The sequence below is a fragment of the Pelophylax lessonae genome, assembly GCF_965119305.1.
Source record: "Pelophylax lessonae genome assembly, chromosome: 2".
NCBI lineage: Eukaryota > Metazoa > Chordata > Amphibia > Anura > Ranidae > Pelophylax > Pelophylax lessonae.
In genome coordinates, this window is record NC_138769.1 from 647,716,855 (window position 1) to 647,729,479 (window position 12,625).

General features: G+C 37.0%; 1 protein-coding gene across 6 annotated transcripts in view; it reads right to left on the reverse strand.

Moving 5' to 3' along the window:
- The window catches only part of POSTN (periostin), an 89,887-nt gene extending 78,604 nt beyond the window's left edge, over window positions 1–11,283 (reverse strand). For 4 of the 6 annotated variants that reach the window (XM_082245382.1, XM_082245386.1, XM_082245383.1 and 1 more), the window contains exons 1-2: window positions 11,097–11,282; window positions 9,643–9,741 (exon numbers count right to left, since the gene is read on the reverse strand). In XM_082245382.1, the coding sequence (XP_082101508.1) occupies window positions 9,643–9,741; window positions 11,097–11,218 (221 nt within the window). In that variant the 5' untranslated portion in view covers window positions 11,219–11,282. Of the gene's footprint in view, window positions 1–9,642; window positions 9,742–11,096 lie in introns of all 6 variants that reach the window. The other 2 variants (XM_082245385.1, XM_082245384.1) reach the window with 1 other exon arrangement.
- Between the last annotated feature and the right edge of the window lie 1,342 nt (window positions 11,284–12,625).

Sequence of the window (12,625 nt, forward strand, 5' to 3'; positions counted from 1 at the left end):
GGTAGAACTGCAAAGCAGAGAGAAGAGCCTGCACATGTAATAGCTTTCCCATGTACATAAATAAGTACATATTATATATGGAAATAAGGTCTTCAATGCATAGCAAATTTATAAAACTAAAGATTCTACTTTCCCTGTAAAATAATAAAATATTGTTACGGTGAACTAAGAAATAAAAAAGAAATACATAAGCTAGACTTTGTTAGCTTTGTGAACCTGTAAAATGTCAAGAGTATACTCTTGCACACATTAAAATATATGTCACTGACTTTGTTTGAGCTATTTGAAGGTTTGATGTCTTTGTAAACTTCCCTGTAGCTGTAAAAACAAGGCTAGAGAGAGCTGATGTATCCTAATCTCCATTCAACATAACTGACACGACCCCAAAGGTCAAAGAAAGCACAGCAAATGACTAATCCCCTGAGATTCTATATTAACATGGATTACTATCATACCATCACCATCATCTCTATTTTCTTCTGTTTATGATAAAGTAGAATAACAATTTACACTCTTGTTTCCCAAAGATGAAAGATTAATTGTCAGATCAGGTCCCTAGTGTATACTCTTAAAACAGAACTAAACCATCCGATCCTTTACAGCCAAGGAAGCTGTCATTTTATGGCCCAAAATATGGGAGGGTTTAGTTCTGCAGTATTATTTATTAAAAAATAGACACATCTTTTACACTCTATAGCTAACTTATACCCATGAGAGCATTTTCTAGCTAATAAGAAAATCATGGTGATTCCTCTTTTGCCATAGGAAAGGGTAAGGAGAAGAGCATTATAAAGCTAGGTCAGGGCTGAGTCCCTACATAAGTGCAGTACTACTTGCTACCGCTGCTATTCCTTTTAAACTTCTTCTCATCAGTGAAAAACCCAACTTTAAGATTTGATCTTTTGTTTAATCTTTAGGACTATCTTATAAAATGATGTAAAATGTTAGCCCATTTGAAATTATATAATTGATCTATGTGTATCAGTGAGATTTTACAGCCGCTGGACTAGAAACATGGTGGGTAAGTGATTAGTAAGCCTTCCTCGCCGCTCTTGGCCTTCTAAGTTTAAATCCCACCTGGGACTTTATTAGTTCATTCAGGGGTCAGGGACTGGTATGATTGGATTTAGGTAATCTGTAAAATGCAATCAAATATGTCAATGACATATGAAAACTGGAAATATATAATAGCCAGCTGATCTTCTTGCTTTTTTTTTTTTTATTGGCTTCTTAAAGTAGAACACAAAAGATATCAGGATCTCCCTGAAATTATATCAGTTCAGCAGAAATTCAAAACATTATTCAGAGGTAAACCACACAGAAGAACCACAGGGTTTATTGAAGGTAACCATTGAAGTAACATTGACCACATTGAAAACAATGATGTAAAAATACCAAGATTGATTACCAACAACTACTTAGCTACCTACAAACTTACCATGGCTCTCAAATTATTCCTCCCAAAAGGCCTTTGTTGATGTAGTGCTCCAATGTGATGATTATTATATTTCCAGCCTCTACTTCCAACTCATCCTGCATTAAGCGGACAAATACCATCTTGTTCCATTTAAAAAGTGAGCTTCTATCTTTAACAATGTTGACCTTCCGGAGAGACTTCTTAAAATCTACCACTATATCCATAAACTCATCATATCAGAAACCTGGCGGGAAACTCAGTTTAAAATTATCCACAGGGCCTACCTTCCCTTCCATAATAAGTCGGAGGACTCCTTGCAAGCACAATGCCCCTAGTGTACAATACCATGCCCCACTCTGCTACACCACTTATGGGACTGCTCAGCTATCTCTCTATACTGGGATGCTGTTATTAAGTACATCTACAAAGTCACTAAGACCCAGCTACCTTTTATGCCTTTTTTAATTCACAACCTCATCATCCTCATCATCCTCATCTACGACATCACCCAACCTCACACAATGGATCCAGCTATGCCTACTGGTGACTCGCAGGTTGATTATGGGCAAATGGATAAAATCTTCACCACCTTGCTCTCTAGATGTAAAACAAACGCTATTATCACTATTCAACTTAGAAAGCCTGGACACCATCATAATACATTTTTGATCTACCCAGCATTTCTTTACCAGTTGGCGAATGTTTATGGAATTCACACTTACCCAGGAGGAACTAGCATCAGCTATACGTCCCTTTTGCTACACTGATTGGTACCCTGAAACGGGACCTCATAAACTCCTTGGGCAAACTTACCTGATTCTAACAAGCCCTTTGACTTTTCCCTCCCCTAAGTCCTTGTATTGGTAGGGGGCTCCTGGCCCTCCTTATCCCCTAAGTTACTGATAGGTAGCCTTGCTCTTTTTTTCTACATCTGCTATTGCATGTTTCTTTTCTGTGATCATCACATAACATGCATATTTTTCTGCTTCCACTCCTGAGGGTTGTATAACATATTGTTGTATCACTTATGTTACCTGTTCATTTTACTGACTACAGGCAAATTCACATCCCTACCCCCCCCCCTCCCTTCCCCCTCCATACCTGGCCCTGTGGGGCCTTTGTTTAAGTCATGTGTATGCTTAATCTACAGAGTCTATGACTTTAGGCTCTTCAGCTCTATGCACACTGTGGATTTTTGTCTTGGTATTGTGAAAACTCAATAAACGTTTTTTCCAAAAAAATAAAAAGATTTAAAAAAAAAAAAATGAAGTACTTAGTCATAAGAACATCATGGCTAAGCTATTCAGCATGAAACACATCAAGGTGTTCATAAACTGATGGTGAGGTCCAAATCACTGCTTGCACGAAATAATCATGATGATCTTCTTTTGGTGTCTGTGTCACCAAAAGGAGATGCCCTACATTATCCTATGAGGGTCTATAAGATGACAGCAACAGCAAAAGGGGATGGTAGGGACTGGGCAGTACATGTGTGTGGGTTTCATCACCATGTCACTTTAGATATGGAAGTAACAGGGCATAATTCTTTTTTAAAATATATGTTTTCTTAGTGTATAAAGTTAAAGTTTGCTGACTTCCATCATCCCATCATATACAGGCTTTTTTTATTTTTTATTTTACTTGCACGTGATTGGGTAGTCTTTGCAAACTAGATTTTCACCACATTTTAAAGCTAAGGAAAAGTTATCTTGCAATGTAAACAGTCCATTTGCCTTTTTAGCTTGAACAAATGCAGCTTGAACACAATAAAACTAACAGTGAGCACAAGTGTTGGTCAACATGCACTAGTTCATTTGATTCATTTTTTAAATAATAGAGAGGAAGTGCTACAGCAATGATTGGTTTGCAACACAGGCTGGATTAAAGGACAAGCTGTGTCTGTGTATCTTAGTGCTTCATAAATGATGGCATGCTGACACAGCAAGATGGCTACTCAAACATCCTCCCACAGACCAGCTCAAAGCTTGGGTGGTCGTTTGTTTTCTTCACTTATGCTACAGTCCAGATCATAATAGCGTCAGCTAAGAGATTCCCCTAACTTTAAACACAATGATGGACATTTAACAATCATCTCTAATTGTGTTTGCTTTAACAACAACAGTTTGTTTTACTTTTAAACGTTTTTGAAAAACTGAATATTGACCTTTTTAAACTGTCGGAAAGAGCTCTAAAATGGTGTTTTCAACAAATACATTGTAAGATTATTCAATGTTTTTACTGCAATTACAGTATATAGTTCCAAACTGCCCTGAATCACAGACAAGGGGAGATTTACTAAAACTGGATCACAAATCACACAAAATCTGGTGCAGTTGTACAAAGTAACCAAACAGCTTCTAACTTCAGCTTGTTCAATTAAACTTTGACAATAAAACCATTGAAGTTGATTGGTTACTATTTACAGCTGCACCAGATTCTGTGTGCGCCAATTTTAGTAAAGCTCAACCAATGTGTCTGGTTTTGGAGGCTTCTCTGTAGGTCCTCCGTAGATTTTCTCTGTACAATAATTCCAAATATTTGTTATTTCCTTTATATATATATATATATATATATATATATATATATATATATATATATATATATGTATTGGTGAGTGAAGAGGCAATACTTCTATAGGCAATAATAGCCCGTACTATATTGCCCTCTGACCACCCATTGTATTTGGGAAATATGGTCCTATATAGTCTGTGCGGTGTATCTTTTTTGCAAACACCCCTGATTTTGGAAATCCAGAGAGACATCTGAGGTGTGTGTGCTCTCTGCCCCTCTCTTGGTTGGGGCTGGTGCATCCAGGACCCTCCTCTTATGTGTTTTCCATCCTATGGTTCCGGGTGCTTCATATTTATCTCTTCCCCCTTGGGATTCGGTATTAACAGGATACCCTGAAGAAGCTATAAACTAAACGCATAGCAATCCTGTGATTCTTTGAGATACCCATAGAACCCAGATACCTTCAACGCTTATCACATGATACATGCATATTTTTGGAGAGAGCCTGCTTCACAATGGGGAGACATGCATATTTTTGTACTGATTTTATATGACTTTTTAATGATGTCTAAATAAAATGGAATTTTTTATTATATGAATACTTGAGTTCTTCCATGGGGTTATGAGTGGCTACCTTTAAAGGATCTATTTGCAGGAAAAGCATGTTACAGGTGGTACTCAGAAAAACAAAAAACAGCTGTGTTTATGCTATTGGCAGACTACATTATAGAAGATACTTTTACATTGCCCATAGTATCAGTTTAAATATACTGCAGCTTGCCTTGGACATACTGCAGCTTTCAGCTAAATGTCTCAGCAGCAAAGCGTCCCTCAAATTGAATTCAAATGCTAGCTGACTTATAGTAGAATTATACTAATTTAACAACCTTATGTGCAGTGCTATCATTTTATTGGAAGCTAAGTTATAAAAGCTCAGCAGCAAAGTGGAATTTTATTAGCAAAATGTCTTTTAGGAAAGTGTCCCTGAAATGTTATTCAAATGTTAGTTGACTAGAAATTAAAAAAAAAAAATGTAATAACATTATATGCAACACTTGCTTTTTATACCTTGGAGAGTTAAATGTAAACCTGGCAGCTTTAAAAAGTTGAAACTTTTTCTTGTTCAACATTTTGAAAGCAAAATAAATGCTTATAAAAACGCTTCCAAATAAAAAGAAGACAACCTGATCTCTATTTAGAGCAGAAACACATGCTAAAAGTAATTTAATAGATGTAATATATTATATAATTTAACATATATAATGCAAATCATATATATATATATATATATATATATATATATATATATATATATATATATATATATATATATAACGGTATTAGTGTGCCTCAATGAGTAAGGTATAAGAACTCCCCCTTGTGGTTTAAACTCGTAATAATGTGCAGCAGTCAATGTTCAACACTGAACATTAACAAGAAAATGAGTGCAATAAAAAAATGCCATATATACAGTAGTAGTGTAGATGTATATAGAGAATCTGAAATCACTCAAGACCTGATTGCATCAGGCTGCAGTCAGTCCAGCCCAATCAAGACACAGAGCAACTCCCACCCCTTGCATTTGGATCTTATTGAAACCTATGAGCTGTGTTCACAGACTGCATACACTTGCCCTTGGCTTTTTTACATAGCACAGTGAAAAATATCTGTATAGGATATATTGTTACATAGATCCTTTCCACTGTGCTTTGATAAAGAGTCAAGGATAAGTGGACGCCATAGAAGTGACTCTCATACGTTCACTAAGCCCTAAAAAAAGGGGGTGGGTGCACACTTGGTCTCATAAAGGCAGGATCCCATATAGTCTTCAGCAGTCTTCTTTCTGGGAAGCATCGGATTTACCTTAATACAGCGGCTAAAAGTGCAATGTCAATAAAGTGTACTACGGTATTGTCATTGCATAAACTCACAACAGGATGCACAGGTGTGTATGGAGCACTGCATCTTGTATGTAGACATAGCACCATATACTGCCCTAATAAATAAACCCTTATGTGGTAAAACAGTCCTACAACCAAGTTACAACCATCTTTACATTCAATTAAAAACATGAAAGAATCAAAAACTTTCTTTGGACACAGTTAGAAATGTCTGTGTTGAATGCATTAAACACGTGCTAATTGGTGTGAACAAATTGGAATAGGTCCCAAATCACCTTTGTTCACAAACTGAAGAAAGTATGGAAATGTAAAAATTGTATTATCCTTCCATAGAAAGAACACATAGAGAGATCTAACCTCACTCCAGACATACCCCGAGACGCACCTTAGATCAGAAGTGTTATCCCTTCATAGACACTCCCTAGTCTCTAGTTCTTTTTGGTTCTACAGGACACTCAAGTACATACTTTACCATATTGGGTTACTAATACAAAGGAACAATAAATTAACTCAGCCTTATTGGTAGATTCTAACCTAAATTGTCTCCTTCAGTAAATCATACCTCAAGCCCATGCATTTAGGTGTTTGTGGGTTTCTTTATGATTTTCAGTTGAAGACTTTCCAATCAAAGCCATTTACCTTAAAGGGAGTTTACAGTCACCTTCAAAGTACAGTAAGCCTAAACAAGTAATTACTGTAGTCTGATCAGTTTAAAGATTATTTCTTATTGGTTGCTATAAGTTACTGCATTTTTTAAATTATTATTTATCTTTGCATCACCTTAAAGAGAACCTGTCGCTGACTTTGCATATTGCATAAGACCACCTTGTAAAAGAGCAGATATTGTACATGCCTAACTTTCCAACAGGCGGTATTCTAAAACTTTGCTGCATCGCTACTAGTTTGCAACATTTCTGGGAGTATCAAATACCTGCCCCCCCCCCCCACCCATGCTGTAGTTCTTTTTTCTGACCTCTATGTCACTACTGTATCCAGTAGTGATATAGCGGTCAGGAGGAGGAACCACACTATACAGTGGCAAAGACTTCCAATGCAGAAAAGTTTAAGGCCCCTTCATCCCAAGTATTTATCTTCTCCTTTTACAGGTTGGTCTTATGCCTCGTTTCCACTGATCGGTATGGTTCGGTTCGGTACAGTGCAGTACGGTTCAGAATGGTACACCTTGATCAGGCTTGCGTTTCCACTGCCAACAGTACCTCAGCTCAACAGTACTTCAACAGTGTAGCTCCACCCTGTTGGTACGGTACTAATGTGCTTGGTACCCCAACGAAAGGGTCTGGTCCCAAAAAAGTGGTACGGTACGGTTCGGAATTAGGGTACCATTGACAACTTTTGACAATGGAAATTGCAAAAATTGCGTACCGTACCAAACCGAACCGAACAGAACAGAACTGTACCGCTCAGTGGAAACGAGGCATTAGTTGCAGTATGCAAGGTTAGAGATGAGGTCTCTTTAAGGAAGAATTCCATATGAGTCTCATTCTTGCCCAAGGCATAGAGTGGTTTCCAGAGGTATGTAGATAAAATGTATTACAATGTCAGTTATATTTAATGAATTTACATCCATCACCGGCATGGTAAGCTTCAGTGCAAGTCTAAACTGCATTGGTAAAGCTTCGCATAGGATTTATTCAACCTAGAGTATCCCTATACATTTGACTTTATTATAATTTTTATAGATGCATAAACATCTAACTACAATAATTACAACTACTACAATAATTCAAACTTAGAATGTTTGCTTTAGCTTGACTAGTGATGAAGTCACAGATAACCTAAAATTGGGCTAAACTATGGACATTTAGAAAAGTATCCAGGTTCTTTTTAAAAATGAAAAAATAAATGCAAATAATAAAACTAAGATGGGAATACTATTTGGATATTATAGATTTGGAAATCTGACAGATATATTTTCCTTGGCTTTAAATATAAAATTTAAGCATGAACATCAATCCTTTGGATTTTAGCACTATACTTAAGGTGGAGTATACTTATGAATTTGGTCATAAAAAGAAACCTTAGGGGAATCCACACATTCTTCAGGAAAATTTAAACATTCTTTGCCTGGCCTGGCTGGAACTGAACTTAGAACCTCAGTGTTACAGCGCTGCCAACAACTGTATGACTACTCTAGGGAACCCTAGACAACTCTGTAGTGTTTCTCTACATTGCTTTGTATCAGCATTATGTACATTAGAAGTAGCAGCAAACACGGGGTGTAAATGCAGAATTCCATGTTACATATGCAATCTTCTCTATGGCACTTACATAAGCATATACATCACTGCATACAAGTATACTACTCTGGAGTAGTCAGCATATCACATTATACTGAAGAGTCCCCTACGTGAGTTTCTTGAATTTAGGAGAAGAGAAATAGGAACTTTTGTTCACTGTATCCTGGTACCAACTTTTTGTGTTTTAGATGTAATGCTGGCCATGACTTTCATAATTCATGTGCCCAAAAAGGTTAGTGTATCAGAGTTTAATGCCTTATAGCACAATTAAGGATTTTCACCTCCCACACAGGGGACTGGGAGTGGATGTGCACGGTATGAAAATGGCACTCACCTCTGTGTTCCCTATTGTCCAGACTACCAGCTCTAAGCCTTGGATTGATCTAATTAGTGGTTAACATATATTTTGCCCTTATTTCTAAGTATCTGACCCATGCAAGTCTTTGCAGAAAATTTCTGAAGCCAATCCATATACAGTAGTCCAATGCAGGTATTGGAAAAGAATCAAACCCGGGATAACACCCATGTGATCTAAAACTCTTTTTCAATGCAGTACTACCCTACTAATATTTAATAAATTCATAATGCACATATCCTGGTTTCCCGAAATGTTCATTCTGGTAATTAAGTATTCTAGCCTGCCTAAGTAAACAATAACTAGCTACTTTACAGTATGAGCTGCAACCACAATGGACATGGTTCCTACTAGTTATTCCACAGCTACCACTGCTGTTATCCCAGGCTTACAGCCAGGGACAAGTTTTGCACAGTCACTATTTTAAAAGTTTTCAAGTCTGTTGGGCTGTTTAGGGAATCAAGTACAGTACAAGGCTTATACATCTAAATCCCATACAGAACATAATTTGAAACACATTTCATTTTCCACAGGAAACCATTATTCAATGTGTCATTTATTCCAGGCTGCTTAGAAAGAACTGAAGCGACCCCAGACTTTGTTATGTTTTAGTCTTGTAGGATCACTTCTGTATTGTACTTTAAACACAATATTAATATGTCATTCTCTGACCCACAGTATAGAACAGCCATTCTCAACCAAGTTTCCATGGAACCCTAGGGTTCCTCCAGAGGTCTCAGGAGTTCCTACAGCTGTGGCTGATTTACCACCCATTTATGGAGCCTGCATAGTTCTGAGCCAATGCCACTTCGAGGAGTCGGTGGCAGGACACCAAACTTTTTAGTTGTCTGTAAGGGGGTCATTCTTATCACCACTGTCAAAAAGGGCAGTCTTCTCACTGACCCCCAATGAATTTTTGTAGCAGGGGTTCCCTGAGACCCTAAAGTTATTTTAAGGGTTCCTGTGAGGTAAAAAGGTTGAGAAAGGCTGGTATAGAAAATGAGCAGTAGTGATCATGGTTCTGTGGAAATTGGGACTCTAGTTGTTGGTGTGCCATCATTCTAAAACTTGCAAATTGGAATTCCCAAAGAAATACATTGAGGTAAGTAGATTTTAAGCGTATTCTGTGTCTTAGTTGCACATCTCCAGTCCCAACAGTAGAACTAGTACGTATAGTATAAAAGGTTCCCCAAAACTTACGCTTTTTTGCCACAGATTGCCCCTTGGTGCCAGTTCTTGCAGGTACTGAAGTACTTCTTTTTGGTTCCCATAACTTGCTGTAGAGCACAGACATTTGGGCTAAACAAGGGAAAATTTAGAAAAATGTAAAACATATTTTTCATTTTTTCAACTTTTCATTAATTAATTAACATTACCATTTAATGCGCCTGCTGTAATGGAATGTATATTAAGTTTAAAGCAAATACTTTGTAAAAATCCGTATCCACTCTATTTAGTTACAGGGCTTTAGCAAACAAAGGCTGCTTTATGACTGATGAACTTTACAGCGGTCACCAGGTGCCCTGGAACGTGTTAGTTGTGTTTTATAGCATTTTACAGGGGGCTCCCTTCCATCACCAGTGAGGCAGTAAACCACACCAAACTCATTTTCCTTGTATATTTGCCATGTGCTCTGGTAAGGGGAAGCTTGCTTCTTTGTTCACAAAGCAGCCAGTGTACTGAAAAGCAATCAGTGGCTGCAAAGACCCACCTTTAGCATCTTCAATATCAAACACAGCTAAGCAAACAATGGATTAAGTGCCTTAAATTATTGTAAACTTGCAAATCACTGTTAGTCAATAACATTGTGTTGCATATATAGGTGATATTGACTTAGAACTGTTCAAAAAAATTGGTTTTGAGTTTTAAAGACTAATTTTTTTTTTTTTTTACATGGGGAATGCATATGCATGCTTTAGTTTTTACTACATAGTAAACAAAATCAATCTTGCAATAGTGCAAAAAAAAAAAAAAAAATACTATATATATATATATATATATATATATATATATATATATATATATATATATATATATATATATACCTAAGAGAATTACTTAATATACTCAAATGGTCTATGTGTGCACTGCGTGTGTGTTGAGGTTGCTTCATATAACTAACCTGCCTAAATACTGCAGGAAAAACTTTAACAACTGAAGAGAACTACAACACTTAGTTAGCACCTTGTCATATTGCTATATGCAGTGAAAGTACAATGGAATGTCAGAAGAATATGCATTGTACAAAACATGTTGGATTTTTATAAAGAAAATAAAAATAATTAATAAAAATCACTTACAATTAAAAAAAATGATAATAGTAATACAGTCAAAGGGAATACTGCTAAAAATTGATTTTCTGTGCTACAGATTTCCAACACACATCAGCCTGCTTTGTATTTGTATTCTATGTTTGAGAATTTCAGTAATAGTGAAGGTCAAGAATAAATGTATTTATAAAAAAAAATGTAAGAAATAATATTAATTATTAAAAATAAATATTCATTAAAAAAAAACCAATGACCCTCTGTATGCATAATATAATTGATAATATAACATACAATTTGCATGGGATATTTTCAAAATTCATAAATATGTATCTACGTTTTACACTAAAAGCAAAAAAAAAAAAAAAATACATTTAAAAAACTTACCCCTGTTTTTTAGCCCTTATGCGACTGTGTGACAAAATCTTGTCATAATACCCATTACTCTCTGCATGGTCAAATGCAGACAGTAGGAAGATGGCAAAGAGGGATAAGAATATAACCTTCATTGTATCAGTCCCCCCCAAATGCTCCGTGTAAATGAAAAGGAGAACTGCCAAATGATATAGAGCTGAAGGCAGATTATATACAGCCTGGAATTCTGTGGGAGGGGACCAATGTTTCAACCTGAGCCTAATGTACCACCCTCCACAAAGAGATCAGCAACTGCTGAAATCAGTAACGAAGTTGAACTACTTCTAGCCAAGTGCAGCTTTTTTTTTCCTTTACAGGAAATAAATATAACTCTGGTAAAAATGTGAGTAATACAGATCTGAATCATTTTCCTTGCAAATAGCTGGTGCATATTTGGTATGTTTTTAAGGTTACTCACTTTTTAATTTTGTCCTGCAAGTAGGGATATTAAAAATGAAAAAAAAAAAATATTGTAAATGTCAAAAAAGGCATCCTCTATACAACTTAGTCTGATTATAGCTGCGGTTTATTTACTACAGGGTGCAAAATGCAAACCAGTGATTACATACCACACATCACATCCCTTTTCTTTTGCATTATTCACTATTCATTTTATTATTATGAATATCATTTTTATTTTTAAATGAGCTTTTACATTTACTAGTCATCAGCACCACTTGCATAGTGTAGGACCATAAGCGTGCGCAGGGGGTGTGCCAGGTGTGCCTGGGCACACCCTAATCACTCTGTGCGGTGCCGATTCCCCCTACTGCCAGGACTTCCCCTAATGTTTTGTTCCCCCACTGCAATGCTGCTGGCTTCCCTCCTTTCCTCTCTTCTCCCCAAGGCTGCTGCAGGGCATGTTTCTGGATGGAGAGTAGAGTAAGGGGCTAATCAATATGTCATTTACTGGCCCCTTTCTTATTCTAAATGAACACACTCACTCACTGTGTTCAATCATAACTGAAGCATAGTAAACTGTGTTTACTATGCTTCAGTTTGTGAATGAACCGGAAGCCATTCAGCAAAGAGCACTCCCCATTCATTCACTGTCCAGTGCAGCTGAGGCTGTAGAGAAAGCTACAGCCTTTTTTTTCAAAATTGTCGCTTTTTTTGTTTATAGCGCAAAAAATAAAAATCGCACAGGTGATCTGCTTATTGTTTAGGGCCAAGTCATAGCACTTCATTGTGTAAGAAACAGCGAGCAGGCAGGCCTTCATGGCAGAAGAGACATGCACTGTCTCTTCTGCAATAAAATGCCCCTGCCTGCCTACTCGCTGTCTTCTCCGGATCTGTAACTTGAGCTGCGCATGCCGGAGTTATGGGATGACTAGCTCCTGCGCATACACAGGAGTGGTGTCATTCCCTGCCAACCAATGAATAGGCTCAAAAGACCAGCAAGAAGATGCTGGCGGAGGAATGTTGGACAGCTAAGTATTCACCTTTTAATTCTGCTTTAAGGTACCCCATTCATTTGTAAAGGTTACCTAATGCACCAAAAA